This window comes from Cetorhinus maximus, chromosome 4, assembly GCF_964194155.1.
Source record: "Cetorhinus maximus chromosome 4, sCetMax3.hap1.1, whole genome shotgun sequence".
In the NCBI taxonomy this organism is placed as follows: domain Eukaryota; kingdom Metazoa; phylum Chordata; class Chondrichthyes; order Lamniformes; family Cetorhinidae; genus Cetorhinus; species Cetorhinus maximus.
Genome location: NC_135882.1, coordinates 32,635,022 through 32,660,365, shown reverse-complemented (window position 1 = coordinate 32,660,365; position 25,344 = coordinate 32,635,022). Strand labels below are relative to the sequence as shown.

Below are 25,344 nucleotides of genomic sequence, written 5' to 3'. Positions count from 1 at the left end.
TTTTCTTCACTCCTCTTCTTCGATCTCACTGTTCTTTCTCATGTGTTACACATTCAAAAACAGGCTCCCTAGGTAAGTGTAGCCGTTAATCGGACTGCAAAATATGGGAACAATGGTACAATCCTCCCACTTCAGCTGTGTTGCCAGGGAGAGATATTGAATGCAGGATAATGGTTGCTTTGCTGGGCAATTGAGAACGTCAAATTGCAAATCATCCCTGACAAGTCTGACATATATAGTAACCACTTAACAAACAGTACTGGAAAAGGTTAGAGGCTGGTTGCTTGTCATCCTCAGTCAAAAAATTGTGAATGGCACAGAGGTAACTCGGAAAAGGGGACAGGAGAAGTGTATAAAATAAGTAACCTCTTCCCTCCAAAACAAACGAACTCAATCTGTCTCATTCCACCTCCATTACTACACATGGTGAGGCCTGTTCCTTTCCTTTTCTTTTCTATCATTGCAGCCACCAACAATCATGCCACCACGTTGTGCACTGACAAAGAAGTGGAAATTTTTTTGTGCTGTACATGAGTCATGAAATCATTTACAACAAGAGAAGTTTGTTAAAATAGCAGAGAACTTACACGCAAACAAATTTGTTTCAAAAAGCCAATGGAAAAATATCTGCCATTTAACAATCATTCTAAGGTACCTTCTAAAATTTGGACCGTTGGCATGCAAAATGTCAAATCAATGTACATGGTAGCTTTCCCTCTTCCTGTTATGTCATGATGCACATTAACCAAAATTACAGACATTTAGACAGGAGCACCGTATTTTACTGCGGTCTTGTTTTGGATCCCCAGTAAATATATTAGTACATATTTCCAAAAAGCACACTTCTCTCCTTTACTATTTGGAAGAATTCCAATTACCAATGTTTGAAATGCATTAGATTTGAAGAATCACAAGGTCCTGGTGACACATACTCTCCACAAATTATCAGCACCCTGCCAATATTTTCCAAACAGGCCCCATTCATGTGCGCTCTAGGATCCAGAGAGCAATGACATTTTCTTATAGTGAGATGGCAAAAGATGCATCGTAGGAGAGGTGAAGGAGGTACAAAAAACACACAAATTCTAAACTTGAAATGTGTAATATTAATAAAAATATGGGTGAATATGTTGAAATAAAATTCCTCTAGCAGCTAATCCTTAATTGAAAGTAGAAGACAAAGGAATTTCAGAAAAACTCAATTGGGGCAGGATCTTCCGGTCGGGGAGCGGGGGCGGGGCCCACTTGCCGATGCGTAAAATGACACGTGATGAGGTCGGGTGGAACTCTCAACGTCACCCTGCGTCATTTCCATTTTCAGGTCAGCGAGGGCGCAGCCGAGACAGCTGCGCACCCGCCGACCTGTCAACGGCCTATTGAGGTCATTGAGAAAGTAATTAAGGTCGTTAATGAACCTGCCTATCCAACCTTAAGGTTGGCAGGCAGGCCGGGAGCCCTGGCGGGCGTCAGAAAAAGCAAAAACGTCATCCACGGGCGGGATGAGGTTTCATGAGGATATTTAAATTTTTAAGAAAGGTTTCAATAAAACTTATGGGCATGTCCCAACTCATGTGACAGTGTCACATGAGGGGTCATGGCAGGGAAAATTTTTAAACATGTTTAATAAAAGTTTTAAATTGGAGCTGATCTCCCTGAGGCAGCACTTAGCCTCAGGGAGATCTGTGTGCTCCTTCGTGCGCATGCACGAAAGAGCGCACTCCCAGCTGAGGGAATCCTCCCCTGTCTGCACAGGGAGCGCATAGCGCTTCCTGGTGGACGTCACGCTGGGCAGGCCTTAATTGGCCCGCCCATGTAAAATGGCGGTACGTGCCCGTACATCCCCCCTGACGGGGGAAACATTTTTCCCTGGATGTTTGTTACTGATATTGCATTCTTTATCTAAAGTCTGAAGTAATGCTTGAGATTTAAAATAGGCTGAAAATCCATGCTTTGTGCCTCAATTTAAGCCTTTCGTTGTTTATATCATTAGTCTATTTGGAAGGGTAGCATGGGTTAATTGGAAAATTAGATTTCAGTCTGACATTATTATGTGGCAGAGCACAAATTTCTATCTTTCTCCATTTGTGCTTTTGCATTAAAATACTGGATTAAAAGAGTGGGGTGAAGATATGGAAGCAAAATACTGCGGATGCAGGGATTCTGAAATAAAAACAGAAAATGCTTGAAATACTCAGCACTTCTGGTGAAAGGTCATTGACCTGAAACTCTGTTTCTCTCTCTACGGATGCTGCCAGATGAAGATATAACATGCATATCAATTTCAAAGAACTTGCTTCCTATGTGATCTATTCATTCTAAAAATATTGTATTACTATATAAATTGGAAAAGGAAAGCATATCCCTAACCATCCACCCAGCTTTGTTTTTACATGAGCTCTTTACCTCTCTCCACTTCATGCTACTTGATGTTCAAGACCAAAAGGTCAATGATCAGTTAGAAGTTTCAACCTTGAAAGGGGCGATTTTATTGTAGGGCGGACTTGGTCAGTTCGGGGCCCAGGCAAACAACAAGCCTGTTTGTCCTTTCCAGCGTGAGGTGGGGTTGCCAACATTGCTCATTTGCTCATTACACATTTGCTCACTGTTTGCAAATGTTATTGCATTTGCCTTCATTGAGTGTTTTCGTATCACCAAGCCCTGATTAAAATATTTGGCTTTTTGTTTTAATATGAGATGAATAACATAAATCAATGAACACAAAAAGGAAAACATGTTTAAATAAAACTACTTCTGTGGTATTTTTACAGTATCAACCACAATGAGAAATACCGCTATTTCCACAAGGCCATCATTGCTTTAAGTAACTTCTAACTAAAGTTTTTGTAAGGTTTTATGATATTTTACAATACACAGCACGTTAGAAAAGTTATGAAATCAAAACCTAACATAATTCAATTCACTGACTCCCACACTCTATCACTGAGGCCAGCTTCAGGGAGATGAGATTTAGTCTTTAGGGAGAAACGCCAAAGCTGCCTCACTCCCCGAAAACTGCACATTATACGTTGGCGTGCAACACAGACTGACATGAACCAGTTTGTGTTGCCCTCTCTCTCTCTCCAGTTCATATTTATCCTGCTCCTCCTCCCCTAGTATCTCTATCACTCCCTCCCCAGGTTTTTGTGTGTCCTTTTTACCTCCCTAGTTTATTTCTCTCTCCCTCCCTCCCCACTTTGTATTTCCCTCTTTCTCCCTTCCCAATTCTCTTTCTCTCTCTCCCTGTTTGTGTTTTCTCTCCCTCCCTAGTTTGTTTTCCTCTTTCACCCTTCCAAGTCGATTTTAAGCCACGACAGCCAGGTTACTATGCATGCACAAACAAACAGGAACCAATTTTTCCAAATTGCCAGCAGGAGGGCTTGAAGGATTTTCGTGAAGTCATGGAGACTCTGCGACTTTTCCAAAATGGCACTGGGATCCATATCTGGAAGTCTCATGCCCTAGAAAGATTCCATTTTTACCTGTAGGGAAAAGTGGGTGTGAGGTGATTCATACCTGGGGAAACCTGAGTCCAACAGGGTCATTTGAACTCAGTACTGAGTTCAAACAGGCCTCTTTTCCTAGGAGCAAGGTCCGTTTCCTCAGCATGTGACTTATGATTTCTAAGAGTAGACATGAATGCTTGTAAAACGTGGGTAAGGCTTGTCAAGCTGTCAAGTTATTTAAATCCCCTGCTCTTTAAAGTTTGAAAAAAAAGCCTAGTGTGTCTGAGTTGAAAAAATCAATGCTTGTAGTTTCAATAGCTGTTTGTTGACATAATCATAAAGACTATCGTTATAGCACTATTACTGATTGACTACTTCCACGTCCTATCGTTATCACAGAGGGGAACATAAGTTCACAGTTTGATTGACAGTTCCAAGAGATCTAGGGATTAGCTGTCTTTGATGTGGGGCTATGAATACAAATGTTTGTTTTATACAGGACTAAGCACTTGAGGGTATTTAAATGTATCGAATGGACTTTAATCAATGTGTGTTGTTTTTTATACAGTGAAGTCTGTAATAGGTTCTTAGAACTTAATTTTATGTCATCCCAGCATGGCCCCTGAGGTCTGCCCGTGGTGGGTACTGGGTGAGTTGGCATGGAGAGTGTAAGGGCAAAGATTGGTGTGTGGTGGGGATGTGTTGGGATGAGCTGGCACTGAGTTGGCCGTGGGGATGAGTGGGTGGGCATAGGTTGGTAAAGAGGCTATGAAAGGCCATTGGGGTGAGTAAAGGGGCATGGGTTGGCATGAGTTGGCATGAATGAGCCAGGAGAAGTGGGTGGGGAGAGTGAGGGAGTGTGAGGGGTGAGCGCTAGAGGGCTTAGTATTCAACCACCCAAATGTGACAAAGTCCCAAAGCACTGAGGCATGTCTTTTAACCAGCCTGTCTCAGCACTCTTGCCCCTGGTGTCTTCAATGTTGTACATTATGTGAGGATCAGAGGCATGCCATAGGACATCAAATTGTGCTAAAAACAATGTTTGCATTCAATAACATTTAGGGAATTTGGATTTGCGTAGCACCTTGTAATCCTGAAGTGCAATGACCATTGTATTATCGACAACAGTGGCAGCCAAGTTGCACACACCAAAGCCCCAAAATGACAAATTAGACAAATAGTTTGGGTGTTGGGTGCTGAGGAATAAATATTAACAAAGGCATGAAGAGAACTTCTGCCCTTCATCGAAAAGCTCTTTTATGCTCATCTGAATAGCCAGTTAGGGTCTCAATTTAATGTTTATAGCTAACAGACATCACCTCCAACAATTTAGTACTCCCTCAGTGAAGTGGCAGTCAAGATTATGTGCTCAAGTTCTCGAGTGGGGCTTTAACCCATAACCTTTTGACACAGAAATCGATTTTTGACTCTATCTTTAGAACCTTTAACATACCCCCTCTTTACAAGCCACACTGGACTGATGATGTGTTAATAATTACCTCATGATTCACTGTGCTTAAGCTCTAGCCCATACACCAAAACACTCTTTAGAGGAAAATCCAATTGATCCTATCAAGTTTTGAAGAAAACTTGCAGATTACAAGTAAAAAAGTGATAGCATATCTCAGCTTAATGCCTCACAACAATTCGTTGGTGTAACTTACTGTCTCCACCTCAAGAGTCTGTATATTTTCTATACAGTAACAGTTTTGCAGATGTGAGCAATGGATTTGTGCTTGCCTGAATGCAGTCACAGTCCTACATAGCTTACTGAATAAAGATAATGAGTGAGCTGAAATGGGGTAGGAAAAATATAAACTGTCACAGTGATGAAAGTCATTTAACATTGTAGATCAGATACACTGCATTGGTGTAAACATTTACAATAGCACAATGCTTCTAGCTGGTATGTAATATGTAATTGGAATTATTGACAGTCAAAGTATCATCTTTCTTTAGGATTATTGAGTTCAAGGTGAAATATTGGTGCTGCTTACCCATGGATGGTGTCGCTAATGTCTGACGACCAACCATCTGGGCTGGGCCAAGGCCATCCAGAAAATCGCTGAATTGGCTGTCTGATGCCAAGCGAACACCAGGAAAGATAAGGCTATGAGGAAAACAAGTGCAAGAAGAGGAAATTGAGTGCAACACTTAGTAATATTAAAGAAATGAAAAAATGAGCTTATGCTAAGAATTAATTGTTAACCTTAACCTTGAACTTTATGCTGCAATTTATATTTCTTGATCTTTACACTCTCTTAACTTTGAAACACAGAGAACTTTGGTTTTCCAACAAAGACTAGATCGACAAAAACACTCCAATGAACAGTTGACAGAATTATTATTTTTTGAACAGATTGAGATTCCCTTCTTTTAAGGTAATTTGTTTTCTGACCATTGCTGGGTCTGTGTCTAAGTAATCTGTGTCCAAGAGGGTACAATTTCACTAGTGTTGTTCTAAACCGGTTGTTAAGGGCCTCACATTAGCAACCCAGAAATGACTGCCTTACTAATTTTCTTATTAGCAACTGTAAGGGAGGGGAGGGATTGGGAAAATGGGGAGAAAATTGGAAAAGAATTCTAATTTGAGTCAGTATGCAGGACCTGTAACATGTTGGCCAGGCTTATTGTCTCATCATGTTCAGTATGCACATCTGGTTTACATTATATCCTGGAAATCACTGTGAAACATGGCAATGTATGAGCACTTAGGGTGGAATTTTCCGTGTCTGCTGGCGTTGAGTGTCATGGCGGGCATTAGTGGGCAATATGGCGGGAAGGCCAAAAATCGGTTTCATGACGTTGTGAAACCAGTTTGCAATCGTCCATTCCGCCTGTCATTGGCAAGCCATGTTTCCTGCCGCTGCACGTCAGGAACTTCATTGTAATACATCTGCATATTATTATGAGCCCAGCTTGCCGCAATCTTCGCTCCGTGCTGGATCATCCGGGCACATCAGCATAGTTGCACTTTGACGTGTTTCACAGCTGTACATAGAGAAATGCATCTGGAGAGCTGCACTTCGCTCAAGACTTCGAGGTTTGCCTACCTGGCTTCAGGCAGCACTTGCGATCATCAGTGCCAGGCTTTGCAGGTAGCACCACATCACTTTTAGGGAGGCCAATGGGCAGGTCACTACTTACCAGACCAGCCATAAGGCTGCAGGGACATGGCTTGCTTAGGGAAGGGAGAGAAGTGGCCTCAGGCAAGGGAAGAGGCTGCAGGGGGAGGGCTGTACTGAAGAAGGGGGGTATCCCTGGGTATGTGTGGGGGCACATGTTGATCTCTGCAAGTGGCCTCAAGATGGGGAGGGCTGAGGAGGCAGTCTCCAGAGGAGATGAAACCAGATGGACATGTGAGGAGGTGTGTGAGAGACTGAGTGGTGATGCCCCTTGAGCTGGCAGCGAGTGAGATGCCAGTGAATGCGTGATGGGCTTGTGAGTTTGGAGTGATGAGATGGTTGCCTTACCCTGGCGGTATGGATGAGATCATACATTCTGTTTCTGCACTGGATGGCCAACCTCTTCTGTGCAACGTTGGCACTGACCACCACTGCCACCGCCCCCCAAGCTGGAGTGGTGAGATTGCTGGATCTCCTGCGGACAGAGCCGGAGGACATCACAGCAGGCCTCCAAAAGGCATTCCAGTGATGGGTCACTGAACTCTTCTTGGCTTTCAGGGCCATGTCTTCACTGGAGCAGTCCTGGGCTGCAAGCATTGAGACCTGTGTGGGCAGCTGCAGTTTAGATATGGCACTCGGAGCGAGGAAACAGCGAGGTAAAGGTGTGGTGGGCAATTCGGAGGTCACCCGTCAGCGTTTCCTGTGGCTGCATGATTAATGAGGCGGGTTTGGGATGAAATGGCATGAAAGGCTGCCATTGCTGCTGGTGAATAAAACATTCTTTTTTTCGCCCACTACCCCACTTAGTGCAAATCTGGGACGATTCCGCCCTTAATGTGCCTGTACAGTGTTAAATTCCTCTCTCCGCTATTTTAGGAGAGTAAGATGTTAATGCATGGGTTAATTGCTCTATTGGGGTAGCAAAGGTAGGAATTAGTTATGAACACATTGATGGTTTATTTGTAACAATGCCCAGACTTTACGCAATGTTGACTGTATATTTTGATAGTACAGTTTCACTGTAATTGACTCAATGGTTACTTATTTATTTTTAGATGATTGTGATCCTCACAAAAAGTTAACATTGGGTCTACTGAGGAACTCAATGTATGTGTAACTTGTATCAAAAGTGTTACTATAATAGATATGGAACAAACTTAAAGCTACATAACATTTACTTACATTGCTAGTTAACTCTAATGTAAGATACAGGTCTCAAATGATAATAACGGGCAGGATCTTCCGGTCAGCGAGCGGGGGCGGGGCACACACGCCGATGCGTAAAATGATGCGGGATGAGGTCGGGTGGAACTCCCGACGTCACCCAGCGTCATTTCCATTTTCAGGACAGCAGGGGCGCAGCCAAGTCAGCTGCGCACCTGCCGACCTGTCAACGGCCTCTTGAGGCCATTGAAAAACTAATTAAGGTCGTTAATGGACCTGCCCGTCCAACCTTATGGTTGGCGGGCAGGCTGGGAGCCCTGGCGGGCTTCGGAAAAAGCATGAAACCTCATCCATGGGCGGGATGAGGCTTCATGAGGATATTTAAATTTTTAAGGAAGGCTTCAATAAAAGTTATGGGCATGTCCCAACTCATGTGACAGTGTCACATGAGGGGACGTGGCAGGGAAATTTTTTAAACATGCTAATTGAAAGTTTTAAATCAGAGCTGATCTCCCTGAGGCAGCACTTAGTCTCAGGGCGATCTATGCGTTCTTTCACGCGCATGCGCAAAAGAGCGCATTCCCAACTGAGGGAATCCCTCCCCCGCCCCCACCGCAGAGGGAGCACACAGCGCTTCCTGGCGGACGTCATGCTGGGCGGGCCTTAATTGGCCCGCCCATGTGAAATGGCAGCACGCCCCTGATTGGGGGCGCCAATCAGAGGCGCGCCCGCTCCTGCTCGCTTCCGCACGTCCCCCCCAACCGGGGGAAAGATTTTCCCAATGACCCAGATCTTCCAGTCCCAATAGAGGCGAATGTTGAAATGATGAGCCCCCACTGATGGTGCGCTGGGACCTGATAGCATGTAAACCTGGGCTGTTTGTTCGGCACTTAACTAGATTTTTTTGCCATGAGTTATTAGTGCTGTTCTTAGCAGGCATAAGCCCTACTAGGAGTGCAGCCCTTTAAATCAGAAGAAGTGTCAAGGCATCCCAGCACCCCTGATGTTGCTCATCCCCTTCAGACACTATTTACCCCCCCACAACCTGACACTTACCCCCTTCCCAACAACCTGACGTTGCTTAACGCCTTTCCAATATTGTTCACCACCCTCCCGCACCCCTACCCCTGCACTGTGTACTGTTGTTGAAGCATTGTAACACGTAGTTCATCTTTACACTGAACTTACTTTCCCTCTGAACTGTAACTGTTCATGCTCCCATCTGTAGACTCACGACTTGGTTGCCGAGTCATCCGATTTCTCATTTCAACTGCCAATCCAGTTTCTGTACTGCGTTGGATGGTACTTCGGAGCTTTTTCCCTCCAGCCTCTGCAGAAACAAGAATGGGAAGATGCTACGTTACCTCATCTGGAGTACACTGTATGCACTGTATTAGTATTGATCAGGTAAAGATGTCTAAAAGGTGTTCTTCTGTGCACTTGCCCTTTCTCATAAACTGTAGAAACAAATATAATTCAACAGAGTTTACTTTACGAAAATTTATGCACTGGGCATAATGGTCAGCAAAAGAATGGTCACATCTCAATAGAAACAGCTCCTTGCTTTTAATGTTTGTAACACAGTGGCCTTCTGTCCTTTCGGCTCATTCCGCTTCACTTTGTGACTGTTTCCATCTACAGCCTTCTCTAATTGAATTAATTGACCAGGTACAGAAAGGACTCAAATATAATGAGATTCAGTCTTAACACTGAGGGATATTACCTCTGTGGGCTAGGTGCAAAGAAATTGTAAACCGGTTGAGCCACATTTTAGCTCCCAAAAACAGGTGGGTCGGAGTTGTATCAAAGGTTAAAATGCAAGATATCTGAACCAGAAATCCAACTGGCCTTGACCAACCCATGACCAGTTTTTAACAGAAGTGAGATGAGGGTTGGGCAACCAAAATGCTTGCGGCAAGTAGGCTGGTCATTTAAGTATTATATTCAGGTATTGTGCCTTAACTTTAACAGTGATTTTATTTTTGACCACATGTAGCCAGGTTTCTCTGGCCTTAGGAAACTTGTCAGGTGAAAGGAGGCAAAAAGGGCTGAATCTATAAGATAAATGTCTTTACAGCAATGCTTGTGGGCTAAGAGGAGCAGGAGTGCTTCCTCCAGGCCCAACCAGCTACCCAGTAAAATGCCCTTGCAATCTGTTAGTTCCCCTGCCACTGATCATCATCAGAATCACTGACCTCCAATGGAAACCCTTCCCTTGACACCCAACCCAGTTCCGTGGACCACATCCTTCCCTGACCACCAATTGCTCCCCAACCCAATCACCATGGGGTCACCCCCACTGCAATCTCAAGCCAACTCTGCGATCCAACCCCTCCCCACCACTCTGATCCAGACCAACACATCCAACTTGCCTCTCACACTTCCTTATCTGCTCTCAGAGGCTTCAACCATGTGAAGCAGGTTTCCTGCTTGAATGGCCTCTAACCTGTCAATCAGGTAGAAAGCCCACTTAAAGACCTCTGCAGTTAAATTCTATAGGATATTCAGGAAACAACAACCTCAAATCCCCCAAACAGAACTTGCCACCATGTTAAAATCCAGGCCGTTCTTTCTAAATAGCTTTATGATTTTGGTACACATAACAGTAAGAGAAACATCTTCCCTCAGTACCAGTTATTTGAATACATTTAACTGCAGAAGACACTGCCCAGACAGGATGGGATTGCTGGCCAGTAGTGCAATTTTAATTTTAGAATCACTTTAGATCTGACAATTGCTTCATTATTTGATAAACATGGAATTGAGCTACTGCGGATTGTTTGTGAATTTTGGCTGTCTTTGGTGGGGGTGTTCAAAACAGGGGGACATAACATTTTGGATGTCAAGAAGTGCTTCTTCACACAAAGGATAGTGGAAATCTGCAACTCTCCCCCAAAAAGCTGTTGAGGCTAGGTAACTTGCAAATTGCTAAATTGAGATTGATAGATTTTTGTTCAGGCAAGGGTGTTTTAAAGGTTACAGAATAAAGGCGGGAAGATGCAATTGAGGTACAGATCAGCCATGATCTAATTGGATGGTGGAACAGGCTCGAGGGGCTTAGGATAGGACTAGTGTGTGGAAGAGCTCTTCACTGCCACTTCATCAACTGACAGAGTGCTTGTTGCAGGGTGTTTCTACTGTGTTTTCTCTTTCAGCTACATTTTTCTCCTCCTCTATTTCAATTAGTCTACTCACTATGATAAAGCATTTAATTTAGCAGCTGACCCAACATAACCAAAACTAGCACTTTAAAGGGAGCAAAATCCAAACCAGTGACTGGGAGTTTGCCTCAAGTTGATTATACAAAACTCAATACATTACTGCTACAGCTGTACATGTACCAAAAAGTACTGTTATTAGAAATATAACCAATTGAATCCGATGTAGCATAAAACTATAGCCTGCACAATAACCATGAGTCTCAAGTCAAGGAAATTATAATATTCCATGTCAAATCTACACTCACTTTTGACATGGTAAGCAATAAAATCATTGATGAATATCATGAGTCTTTGCTTAATCATATTAAAAGGTACATTTTAGCCATTTGCAGTTCAATCCCCCTGGGAGAAAAATGAGAATTCGGGATGGAGGTTAGCAAGCTTTGTCGATTTCCTGTCAATTAAAAGGAGAGGCCTTGGAACTAAGTGGCTAGTGTCCCTGTTTCACAGCCAGAAGCTCTGGGTTTGAGTTCCACTCCAGGGCGTGATAGTCAACGAAGGTGTGTTCACAACTTGGCCAAACAGCTTGATTATCAACCTATACGCCCTTCCAATACACCTATGGCAGACAGTAAGAGCAGGAGAGTCTCTGGGTCAGCCATGCTTGATGTGGAGCCTCAGGCAACAGGCTTGTGACTTGTTTCAGGGAAAAACTAGTTACGGAAACAGACGCAAGTGCTTCATCTGCCTCGTGTGTCCATGGGCACAGGAATGAAGAAGAAGAATTTTAAAGGATGGGGAATCCTGCAGGACTCACTGATTTCAGTACCTGAATTCCTATTCTGTGCTCATTGCAGGTGAAGCTTCATGATATTAGCAACAATATATAAAATATGTCCCTTATATCTTCATCAATTAAAACAGGTTTTCCAGTGTTCAACAACATAGTGGGTGCTTCTGAATAACACCACTGCACCTTTGGCATGAGTTACTAATCTGGCAAAAAGCAACATCACAAAAATGCTAACATGTGGGAATATCCTGCACATTGTAGAGTAAAACAACTCCTGCTTCTGAACCCAGCACCAATGGCAGGAAATGTACTTCACATTGAATTCCTTTGTCAAACTGTAAACCAAGATCCATACTTCTTATTGCTTTTGAATCAATGGAACTAAACAGCCAACACTATGGGCGGAACTGCCCTAGATTTGCACAAGGTGGGCTAGCGGGTGGGAAAAGGGACATTTTACCTGCAATGGTGGGTTTTTGCACTGTATCACCCCATTCCCAGTGCATCCCGCCTGATTAATAATGCATTCCCGGCAAACATGCTGGATCAGTGGCGGGGCAGCCTCTGATTCGCCCGCCCCACCATCACCTCAGGCCTTCAGTAATCCTGGGGCCATATTTAAAGGGTGCTCCTGAACGGAGCTAGCTCTCTCTAAGACATCAGAAGCTGCTGCAAAGTCATGACTGCCAATGAGAGTAAACATGCTGCCCCCAAATTTCGCGACGCCTCCCGCAGGCACCTACAGGATGCTCTGGAGGCCCGCCGTGAAGTCCTCTACTCCCCGCTCTGCACAAAGACCAGCAAGCAAGGTCACCAATCAAGCATGGGAGGCAGTGGCAGCGATAGTCAGTGCCAGTGCCCTGCAAAAGAGAACAGCCACCCAGTGCTGAAGGAGGATGAATCTCCTCTGTTCCACTAGGGTAAGTCACTCTTTTCATCACTCTTAACTCACACACTCACAAACCCATCACACATCCCAGGGATCTCACTCACTGCTAGTTCAAGGGTCATCACCATTCACTCTCTCACACACACCTTCATCTGCCCTGTGGATCGTGTCCTCATCCTGTCCATGGCACCACTCACCACCCACACATGCCAGGCATCCTTTCCATCTGGCCTGGCATAGCTGGCCTCCAAGAGTGTCAACGCAAGATGGGTGGGGGCCAGCTTCATCTCACGCCAGTTTCCCTTGTCCGTAAAGAGTCAGCCATGGCATCTGGGCACCCATGGGGGGAGGATCAGCAGGTGCACACTTCCGACCATCCTACAGGTCACTCTGGGAGTATCCAACCCATCCGAATCCCCTCTTCCTGTGACCCCAGCAGCTCCAGCTCCACAAGCAGAGGAGGGTGCCACTGCTACACAGAAGAGCCCTCCAGCTCTAGGTCCTCAAGAGCAGGCTGCTTCCACCTCTGCTGTGGATGTCAGGGGAGCACCAAGATGTTGTGGCAGGTTTAGGAAGGTTAAGAAGGTGTAGTTGCCCCTGCCTCGTTTGGCCAGTGTGATGGCCTCATCGCTGGCATCCTTGCCTTCAAGGATGTCATCGTTGTCATGCCCTTTGACGTCCTCCTCATTGGAGGATACGTGCAGCTCCTCCATTTCCTCCTTAGCTAGGTCCTCCCCCCATTGCAGCATCAGGGTGTGCATCGTGCAGCAAGTGACATCCTCTGGGGACCGTATTGCAATGCTCCACTGGACCTGTTGAGGCACCGGAACCTCATTTTCAAGATGCCTATTGTTTACTCCGTCAAAGTCCAGGTGGTGGCATAAGCCTCATGATACCGTCGCTCTGCTGCAGCCCGAGGCCGCCACACAGGTGTCAGCAGCCACATCCTCTGTGGGTAGCCCTTGTCCCTGAAGAGCCAACCCTGCAGCCTCTCTGGATGCTGGAAGGTGTCAGGGATCTAAGACCTGCTAAGGACATAGGAGTTGTGGATGCTCCCTGGGAATCGTGCACAGACCTGTAGGATGTGTTTGTGGTGGTCGTACATCAGCTGAACATTCAAGAGTGGAAGCCCTCGTGGTTGACGTAGTTTACTGCTGTTTGCCATGTAGATCTAAGCACCATGCGAGTGCAGTTTCATGACTGTATCTGTGGAAAACCAGAGATCTGCACAAATCCCAGCACTCTTGCTTCCTGCCTTTCCTGATCCCGGGTGAAATGCACCAAGTTCTGTGCCTTCGCCAAAGTGGCATCCATGACCTCCTGGATACACTTGTGTGGAGGCTTGTAAGGTCCCAAACAGGTCACCTGTGGAGCCCTGGAAGGAGCCACTGACGTAAAAATTGAGCGCCACGGTCACTTTCATGGCCACTGGCAGTGGATGCCCTCCATGCCCCCGTGGTGCCAAATCCTGCAGCAGGTGGCAAATGTGACCAACCAGCTCCCTAGACATGCGCAGTCTTAAGTGACACTGGTTCTCTGTCATCTGCAGGAATGAAAGGCGCTGTCCATAGCCCTTGGGTCTAGCGAGGCTACAGCCCCCTATGGATCTTCAGCTGGGTGTGCAGCAGGCCCTGCCGCCCCTTCATCTTGGGTGAGGGTGCCTCTTCCTTTGCTAAGCCAGACGCCTCCATTGCTCTCTTCTTCTTCTTCTCTGCTCTCTGTAAGCCATGAGGCATACCGTTAAATCACCAGGCTCCATGATCCTGATATTATACTCCTGCAGGATCAAAGAGAGAGACATGTGGGTTAGCATGGGTGTACTAAGAACCTCTCTTGGTTAAGTCTGAAGGCTCCTCAATGCATCCATGAGGCTACTGGCCACCACTTGGATGGACAGTGTGTAGTGTGCTCATTGGCTGTCTGAAACCATACCACCAACTCCGCCCCACTTCACTTGACCGATTGGTGGCAGCTTCAACCACTGGACTGCATGCTGTGCTCTCAGCTCAGGCGCAGGCATTCTCCTAACCCGCACTGCAAGACTGCGCTGTTAGCTTGAACCGTAATGGATACTGATCCAAACCTTGATAAAGACAATGCAAAGGGCTCTGCCCGCCTCCACCAATGACTGCGCCATGGACACTTTTCACAAGGGACTAGCACAACTTGCCCAGTTGGCCAATTGCTTTACTGTCCCCTAAAACACACATTAATTTACAGTCTGCACCTGAGGGGTGAAAAGTTCAGGAGCATTTGGTGGCATTTTTTTGATTCTGCATTATTTGAGTGGGCAGAAAAGCTTCAGAGGCCCAATTCCAAGCACGTCAATGGAGCTGCAGTTGAATGGTCTCAGCAGCGGAAATATGCTCACTTTCGACAAGCTTTTCCAAGTGCATGGCCGCTTCCCTCAACCCCCCTCACCCCAAACCCCCTGGCAGGTGCTTGATATTTCCTTCAGTCTACGCTGTCCTGCCCCCCAGCACCCCCCGACATGTGATTGAGTACTTCCTTCAGTTTGTGATGTCTTGCCCCCCAACCATTTCACCACCTCGGCCTGACTTGCACTGCAGCCCTTGCCCTGGCCAGCTGGAAAAAAGTGATTTGCCTGGGGCCCCCACGAATGCGCGATGTCTTCCTTGATGACCTCCGGGTGATTATGGTGAGCGCTGTGCAAGGTTGTGCGCGCTCACCTCCAAGTTCCACTCAAAGTTCAGGTCATCAGGTACACACCTTTTAAAGGCAGTCGTGAAGCACGCCAATCTGAAGTCACGCTGAAGTAGGCGGTAAATTTGATGTGACGGTTTGAATCCAGCAAGCAGGGCTTATAATTAGATGCAAATATGTTAAAATGACGTTCCTGACATGCGGTGGTGGGAAACATTGCTCACCATTGACGGGTGGAAAGGATGATCACAAACTGGTTCCACGACAGCATAAAACCGATTTTCGGCCTTCTCGTTATGTTGTACCCCCCACATGACACCTGGTGCTACCAGGGCTGAAAAATTCCAGCCTATACATCCAACTTGTTATAGCTTCAGGTCCAATCAGTGTGACAAGACTAAGCAGTGCATGCTCAAGTCATGCAAATATCAACTTCAGCTGGCTTCCAGCAGCTAATGTATTACGATAATGGTTGCTTTTTGGAAACTTTTATTACTATATCCTTTTTTCATTTATTATTCCAGTTTGTTTGGTTTCAACTTTATCTACTTTGGCCATTATGCAAATATTTGTCCAGGGCACAAACAGGTCTGTCTTTCCAGTTGGTAAGGCTCAATTCTCCCATCAGCTCTCGTTATTTGGTAGGAACTGATATGTCAGAATAAGCAATGCCTTGTGCATGGATCTCTGCCACTGGCATTTGCAAGTTGGCAGTATTTCCATGACTTCCTGTCGCAATGCTCCATCAATCAATCTGGTGCCTCATGGGTCAGTGCCAAGAAGCATGTTCAAGCTCTCCAAATATTACTTGCAAAGTAGTTATTGTGTTTTGAGAGGTTCAAATGGATTTAGCTGGAAAGTTAAACATGCAACACAGCCTCTGTGTTTTATTAATTCAAATAAATGAGTTTCAATTTTCCAAGTAATGCGGAAGTTCTGTAGGCTAATTAACAAATAATGAGTCTGTTTCTTAAGCAGAAAGGCTGCAGGCAGCTGCTTTACATAATAATCATCCATTAAGTTTCCAAATGTCGGCTGAACCATTGACAGTGGTTTAATGCGGGATTTGCAATTCCTGTTATCCAAATGCTGCATTTTTGGGGATAAATTTTCATCTTCGCCACACCTGGAGGAGTGGACTGCCCACTCATAATTTGCAGTCCACTGCTTTCATTCCTTGACCTCTTTTATTCACTGCCCCCTAAGTGCCAACGACAGAAAAACAAAGTGTGGCTGGTTGGGATCTGAGATGGGAGGCATGTAATTTTTAAAAATGGTGAGCTTAAAAATGAAATTAGTAAACACTTCCAAATAATTTTTTTCAGACTTTACTGATATCATATGGTGCACTATAAACAGAATATCAGGTATCCATCTAAAACTCAGGCAGAATTTATGTATGGATGTGAAAAAAATACAGGTATATAACAACTACAACAACTTATATTTACATAGTGCCTTTATCGTAATAAACCCAGGCTCTTCACAGGAGCATTATAAAGCAAAATCTCATCCTGAGCCACATCAGGCAATATTAAGGCGGGTGGCCAAAATCATGGTCAAAGAGGTCGGTCTTACAGGAGGAAAGAGTAGTAAAGAGGCAGGGAGTTTTGGGGCGGGAATAGGATTGCTTAAGGCCTAGGCAGCTGCTAACACAGCCACCAGTGATGGAACAATTAAAATCGAGGATGTTCAAGAGGCCAGAATTAGATGATGGCAGGAGAGTTGTGGCACTGGAGGAGATTATGAAGATAGGGAGGGAGGAGAACAAGGAGAGATTTGCAAACAGAGATAAAAAGTTTAAAATTGAGGCATTGCCTAACTGGGAGCCAGTGTAGGTCAGCGAGCACAGTAGTGATGGGGGAATGGGACTTGGTCCGAATAAGGACACAGGCAGCAGAGTTTGGATGACCTCAAGTTTATGAAAGGAAGAATGTCGGAGGCCAGCCAGAAGTCCATTGGAATAATGAATTCTCGAGGTAACAAAGGCATGAATGAGGGTTTCAGCAGCAGGTGAGTTGAGGCAGGGGTGGAGTCAAGTGATATCATGGAGATAGAAATAAGTAATCTTAGTGATTGTGTGGATTTGTGGTTGGAAGGATCAAATATGATGCCAAGGTTGTGAACAATTCGGCTCAGCTTCAGAGAGTTGCCAGGGTGAGGGATGGGGTCAGTAGCTAGGCAGCAGAGTTTGTAGCGGGGAGTAGAAACAATGATTTTGATCTTCTCAATATTTCACTGGAGAAAATTTCATTAAATCCAGTACTGGATGTTGGATAAGCAGTCTGATAATTTAACAACAGATGAGGTCTCGAGAGAGGTGGTGGTGAGGTAGAGCTGGGTGTTATTAGTGAACATGTGAAAACTAGTGCTGTATTTTTGCATAATATCACCAAGGGACAGGGTGTAAATGTTGGAGGGGGGTCAAGGATAAATCTTTAGCATACACCAAAGGTAATGCTGGGGAAGAGGGAAGAGAAGCCATTTTCAGTGATTCTCTGTCTATAATTTGATAGACAAGCATGGCACCAGGCAAGAGCAGTCCTAACCAGCTGGATGATGTTAGAGAGGCTACAAATAGGTTGAGTAAGATGGGGAGGGATAGTTTGCCTTTGTCAAAGATAAATCAAAGTCACAAATTACATCCTATAAGAGCCATTTTGGTAGGAAATCTGATGTCAGAGATTCAAACATGGAGTTCTGGGAGAGATGGGCATGTACTTGGGAGGCAAAAACACGTACAAGGATTTTGGAGAGGAAAGGGAGGTGGAGATGGGGCAGTAGTTTGCAAAGAGGTTAGGGATTGGCTTTTTGAAGAGAGGGGTGATGGCAGCAGTTTTGAAGGTGGGAGCATTAGAGAGAGGGAACCATTAACATTATCAGCTAACATAGAGACATAAAGGATGGTTGGTGTTTAGCAGTTTGGTGGCAATAAGGTTGAGGATGCAGGAGGTGGGGCTCATGGACAAGATGAGATCAGGAAACGTATGAGATAGGAAAGAAACGAGAGAAAGATGTAGAGAAAATTTGGCCAGATGGGCTAAGGGAAGAGGGGGGAGCAGCTGTGGCAATTGATTGGCTGGTCTCAAACTTCCTGACAAAGAGGGCCATGAGCTCCTCACACTTATATTGGAAATGAGGGTGGAAGACACATCGGAGAGGGGCTTATGAAGGTGGTATGCAATAGAGTAAAGAAACTGAGAGTTATCTTTGCATTCCAGGATGATTCTGGAATAGCGAGCAGTTTTAGCAGGCAAGAGCAGGACTTGTGTGGTTCAGCCAGATCAGGCAGTGAATGGTTAAACTATCTGTCTGTCAAGTACATTCAAGTTTTCTACACTAAAACAATTACTATACTTTAGAAATACTTCATTGGCTGTAAAGAACTTTGAGATATCTGATGGTTGTGAAAGGTGCTATTTGGGCTTCGCAAAAGCAGGCAAGTTAGGCTGAACCCTTATAAAATTCTGGCTAGGGCTGCAACAGGAATATTGCATCCAGTTCTGATCACCATATTTTAGGAAGAATGTGAGAGTTCTTGAGAGTACAGAGGAGATTTACTAGAACAGTTCCAAGGATGAGGGATCTTAGCTACAAGGTTAGGTTGGAGAAGCTGTTCTCCTTGAAGCAAAAGAGGTTGAGGGGAAATTTGATAGAGGTATACAAGATCATGACAAGTTGGGATAAGGTCGACAAGGAAAAACTATTTCCATTAGCTAATGGTACAAGGACCAGGAGGCACAGAGGAAGGGCAGCAGTGCAGTGTGAGGAAGAGCTTTATTCACACAGCGAATGGTGGTGGCCAGGAGCTCGTTGCCTACAAGCATGGTAGAAGTAGAGGGGGTCAATAACTTCAGGATGGGCTATAGGGATAGAACAGGGGGAATGGGACTGACTGGATTGATCCACGGAGAGCTGGCACAGACTCAATGGGCCGAATACCTCTGCCTGGGCCGCAAATGACTCTATAAATGCAAGTCTTTCATTTTTAAGTCTGTATCCCTTGGACTTTGGGGATTAGAGATGAGAGCTGTATCAGGGGAACAGTCAGGGTAAGAAACAGTTATGGTTTTAGTGTGGTCATGGAATGGCTACAGCACAGAAGAAGGCCATTCAGCCTTTCAGGGTCTGCACCGGCTCTCCACAAGAGCAACTCAGCTGGTCCCAGTCTCCTGAGCTTTCCCTGTAGTCCTGCAAATACTTTCCCTTCAGATAATTATCCAATTCCCTTTTGAAAACCATGACTGAATCTGCCTCCATCATACTCTCAGGCCAGGTCCAGGTTCCAGAACCTAACTACTCGCTGTCTAAAAACATTTCTCCTCAGGTTGGCTTTGGTTCTTTAGCTATTCACCTTAAAATGGTTCCACAGAAGAGTCATACTGGACTCAAAACACTAACTCTGTTTCTCTCTCCATAGATGCAGCCAGGCCTGCTGAGTTTTTCCATCACTTTCTGTTTTTATTACACCTTAAATTGGTGTTGTTTGGTTCACAACCCTTCCACCGATGGGAGGGGTTGCTCCTTATCCCCGTCCAGACCCCTCATGATTTTAATACATAAATGTGGATAAATCATGTACAACAGAAGCTACTAATCTATACTAATAATCTTGCAAACAGAGTGCACTTCCTGCAGGTGTCCTTTCCACATGTCAATTTTTGCACAACACAGAGTCACCAGAATTATATAAAAGCAAAACACTGCAGTTGCTGGAAATCTGAAGTAAAAGCTCAATGACCTTTCTCTCTCCATGGATGCTGCCAGACCTGCTGAGTATCTCCAGCATTTTCTGTTTTTTATCACCAGAATAAAATCAGGGTTTAAAAGATTAAATTATGAGGAAAAGTTGCATAAATGACTTGTATTCCCTTGAGTTTAGAAGTTAAACGATGATCCAATCAAAGTATTTTAAATGATTAAGGGTAGATACAGAGATATTATCTCCTCTGGTGTGGGAATTAACAACGGCTTGCATTTATATAGTTCCTTTAGTGAAGTGAAAGTGAAATGTCCTGCCTCATAGGAGCATTTCACAGGAGCATTATCAAACAAAACTTAAGGAGATATTAGGGCAATGGCCAAAAGATTGGTCAAAAGTAAGTTTTAAAGAGTATATTAAAAGAGGAAAAAGAAGTAGGAAAGCAGAGAGGTTTAAGGAGTGAATTCCAGAACTTAGGTCGTTGGCAGCTGAAGTCATGGCTGCCAATGATTGTGAGATTAACAAAGGGCATAATCAGAAAATTAAAGTCGAGTGAATCAGGCAACTCGTTTTCAGACAAATGGTGGTGGAAACATGGAACTCACTCAATAAGAAAGCTGTGGACAAGGTTTTTAAAAAAATTTCAAGACTAAGATTGATAACATTTTTGTTAAATAAGGATATCAGCGGATATGAAACAAAATGGGGTTGATGTACAGATCAGCCATGATCTAATTGAATGGAGAAACAGATTGACTCAAAAGGCTAAATGGTCTATTTCTGCTTCTATGTTCCTTAAATGTCATACTTTTATATATCCCGAGTCACCATGAGCAATACCATGGAAGATCTGCTGCTCTATATTTAACCGTGCAAAGACTGCAAGGATAAGTGACAGATTAGCACTAAAAAACTTCTGTCTGATTGGTTTGATTAAAACCATTTCACTTATGAATTCTGTTTTTTCATTACAGCTCATTTAATTACAGTAGGCTACAACTTTATATGCATATACCGCATATTCATGCTCTCACTTAGTCATAGCATCAGTGTTTTTTTCTTATTAAATATAATTATGGTAATAATTTCACATAAACTTTAGTTTGCAATCATCTTATTTTAAAGCTGAAAGCTTTGACAATTACCTCTTTTTCGTAAACGTTAAAATGTTTGCAAGAGCAGTGCCTGCCTTTTGAAGGCCCTATGCAGTTTACTAAATACTAAATATTTAAGCTACAGTCAAATCCACACATATACAATTGTGAAAAGTCATCTTTGCAGTAGGTAATAGGGCTCAGCACCCTTTACAAACTCATGGGTTGCACAGTTCGAACAGCACTCCTGAATGTGTTTTCGGACAGGCTGCAAATGTCTTTGATGCTTGAGACTGAATAGGACATTACACTTTGACAAATCAACACTGGAGTAACATCCCAAATAAAATTTACATCTCAATATAATGTCACTCACTAGCTTTCACAGTGCACTACAAAAGACAAACACAACTGTACACTAGATCAAACTAATAAATGTCAATATTTCTCACGTTGCTCCCTGCACAGACACCAACACCAGTTTTAACTATGGATTTCAAATTCTACCTCAGGGGTCATTCATAGATCAAGAGAAACAGGTTATGGGGGAGGATTTTTCCCTCGTCGGGCGGGCTCAGCAGGAGCGGGCAGCCAGGGAGCTGACCGCCGCCCGAGATCGGGGCCCGACTGCGATTTCACGCTGATGGGCCTATTAAGGCCCGCCCAGTGTGAAACGTGAGCGGCAGCGCTCAGCGCTGCCTGTGGTGGGGGGTGGGGAGGAGGGCAAGCGGGGAACTTGGCGCATGCGTGCAGGTGTGCACTGGAAAAGCTGATGAACATTTTTCAAAATAAAAAAAGAAAATTTTTTAAATGTTATAAAATATGCCCCCTCATATGACAGAGTCATGGGACATGTTACAATTAAATTTTAAAATGTAGATTTTATTTTTATTTGTTGTTGGAAACCTTATCCCGCCCGTGGATGAGGTTTCCTAAAAAATGCAAAGGCTGCTTGGAGTTGGACGGGCGGCAAAAAATTTCTCTCAATTAACTTTTTAATGGCCTTAATAGGCCTTTTAATTGTTGGCAGGTGTGTTGCCGACTCCGGCGTGCGCCTGCCGAATGAAATATTGCACAAGTGCGCAATGACGTTGGGGCGCTTGCCCGGCGTCATTGCGCATCATTTTATGCTTGGGTCGGGCACGCGTCTGCCTGTTGAGCTAAAAATTCTCCCCATGGGAACAGACACTGATTATTTAAATATAATTCCTCAATACACAGGCTTCTGAATCCATTGCACTATGCTTAGCAAAAAGATCAAATCAATATACAGAATATGCACTTACTGAAGATCATTCCTTACGAATATAAAAATAAGTAAAATACTGAATGTGCTGGAAATCTAAAATAGTTACAGTAAATGCTCAGTTCAGTTCTGATGAAAAGTCAATGGCCTGAAACGTTTGTTTCTCTCTCCACAGATGCTGCCTGACCTGTTGAGGGTTTCCAGCATTTCCTGTTTTTATTCCTTATAAAAACAAGTCCTGTTTTGCTCCTTGTTTAGCTTTTCTGAGTGACACTCACATCCAACAGAACTCCTGATTTTTTTTTGAAAAACAATTATTTTCTAGTTCCAGGGCACAGACTGTGGTGGGTAGAAAGCTTGATTGGTGAGAGCCTCTATATGTTGAACTGATAAATATATACTGTGGCCTTTCAGAAGTTCACGTCTTGTGCTTCATAGATTTCTTCAGTTATAAAAGTGTGATTTGGTAGAAATTTGCCCCTAAATATTCACTTTGGGTTAATTACATTGTTGTCATACCAACATTCGATTCCTTATCTTAGGTTGAATATCCGCGATCCACAAAGGCATGCTCCAAGTAACTGCATCTCACTCATTTCAGATTTGTGAACTGTGGAACACCAAATGCCAATATCCAGCCATCCCAGCAGCCAGCTAGTTAAGTCTGAGTCCATATTATTGTTGTGAGACCTGAAGGGGCATAATTTAAACTTGTTGGTCCAATTCACCAATGGAGTTGATTGGGACACGTATGGTGCACACTCCAATCAGTTCTAACCTGAAATGACAATATTAAAAGGGCCTACAACCTTGGGAGCTCAGTGGTAGAAGGTGCCATTTAAAAGCTTCTGAGGGTTTCATCAGGGTAATTGGAAGATAAAACTAGTATTGATCCTATTTTGGGGCATTACCAGGTTACACCCCAACTAGTTACAATTTTGTGTGAGGAAGAATTTTGTGATTTCAATCTTAAAATTATCCTTTATTAGTTTGAATCTGTGTCCATTGTCCTATTCCACTAAGTTATTTTGAAGTAATTTTTTGAATTCACCCCTCCCTTATCCTTTATTCACATACACCTCTCAAGGTTGCCTATCAGATATAAGTATTTTAAGGTAAAAAAAAGCTATTTTCTCCAGCCTTTCCTCATAACTCACATTTCTATCAGCAAGGGTTAAACTTGTGGCTTTTCTCTGCAGTATTTCCAACATTTGAATGTGTCCCTTGTGTTCCACTGCTTAGACCGAACAGACTACTCAAGGTATGATTTTAAGTACTATACAATTTGTTTATTACTTCCTTTGACTTGTACTCCAATATTCTGACTATATAGTTCAATATTCTATTGGCTTTGTTGATTGTCTGTGGATTGCATCTATTAAGACTTCTAGGTTTCTTTCAATGTCATTCTTGGCTATTTCCATGCCATTCGTGAAGTACATGTGTCATCCATTTTCCTAACAATATGCAATGTGTAGTACTTTACACTTCTGTAATATAATCTGCTATTGTGTCCACTTACATATTTTGTCCATCTTGTAATGCTCAGACTCCATTGCCCCTCTAAATTCGTATCATCTGCAAAATTGACTAATTTTCCTTACGCTACTGTTTATAAATCTTGATGTAGATTAGAAGCAGAAGGCAGAATTATCCCAGATTTGCATTAAGCGTGGTAGGGGGCATCTAAAAAGTTGTTTTACCCACTGATGTAACGGTGGGTTTTTGTGCTGCATCATCCCATTCCTGGCATGTCCCGCCTCATTAACAATGCATTCACAGGAAACACTCCAGATTGCTAGCAGGTGGGCTCGGATTTGCCCATTACACTCTGACCTCAGCGCTTCCTCGACCTGGGCGCCATATTGAAAGCACCAGAGCGCAGCCTACTTCATGTCTACAGACCAGGACTGCTCCAGGCAACAGATGGCCCTGAAAGCAAAGAAGACGGCAGCCCCCAAATTTAGTGACACTTCTCTGGGGTGCCTGCTGGATGCAGTGGAAGGCCGCTGCAGTGTCCTCTACCCCATTCTGGGTGCAGGAGATCCACCGGAGTCACCAATTCGGCCTGGGAGGCGGTGGCAGTGGCAGTGGCAGTTAGCGCCACCGGAACACAGAGGAGGTCAGCCATCCAGTGCAGGAAGAGGATGAATGCTCTCATCTGTTCCGCCAGGGTAAGTCAACCACCTCATCACTCTCAACTCACACACTCACAAACCCATCACACAGCCATAGGGATCTCACACCTGAAGGGACAACTCCACTAACTCTCCCACACACCCTCACATCTCCATCAGGCTGATATCTTCTGGAGCTCGAGTACTCATCCAGTCCATGGCTCTGCTCACCACACAAACATTCCACACAGTGCCATGCACCCTGCTCACACACTCTCCATCTGTTTTCATGCAGGAGAAGCCTGCTCACATCAGCAGGAAGAGGACCCAGAACTGGGGTGGAGTGGCGCACATTAGATCCCTTACTCACTTTGGGGAGCGTGCCATTGTGCTGACTGGTGAGGATGTGGACAATGCCTGCAGCGACGGTGAGGTCGGCGGTGAACACCCACGTGAGAATCCTACACCACATCAACCCTCTCTCATTGCAACTGTGAGTGCTCTCTCTCCTGCTTTTGACCCTGCTGACATGTACCAATTATCTCTACTTTGGTTCACAGGCAGCTCTGCCAAGCGACCGATGCCCTAGGCCAGTTCCTCAGCTCCATCCAGGTCCTCACCTCCAGCCAAGTGGTCACCTCCTCCATTGAGGAACTGAAAAATAAGCAGCCTTCTCACATATCCTCAGGGATCTCACACCTCAAGGGACATCACAGCGCTTACTCACACCCTCCACCAGTGCAGAGACACACACCCTAGTGGGACCTAGATCTAGAGCAGGCTTGGGTTCACAATCTGGTGGTTGCTGCAAGAACACATGGCTGCAGCAGGAGGAAGCAGGTTCAGCCGAGCTCCCTGGCACTGGTAGGACTCCTGGGGAAGAGGCATCTGTGAGGTCCGAGTCAGATGATGAACCTCTGGACTCAGCCTTCCAACTCATTGTGGA

The 25,344-nt window shown here is 44.5% G+C and overlaps 1 protein-coding gene across 2 annotated transcripts in view; it reads right to left on the bottom strand.

Moving 5' to 3' along the window:
• Positions 1-25,344, bottom strand: part of rims2a (regulating synaptic membrane exocytosis 2a) — a 1,205,442-nt gene that overhangs the window by 14,322 nt on the left and 1,165,776 nt on the right. For both annotated transcript variants that reach the window (XM_078540066.1, XM_078540067.1), the window contains 2 exons: positions 8,921-9,062; positions 5,441-5,553 (listed from right to left, as the gene is read on the bottom strand). In XM_078540066.1, coding sequence (XP_078396192.1) covers positions 5,441-5,553; positions 8,921-9,062 — 255 coding nt within the window. The remainder of the gene's footprint in view (positions 1-5,440; positions 5,554-8,920; positions 9,063-25,344) is intronic.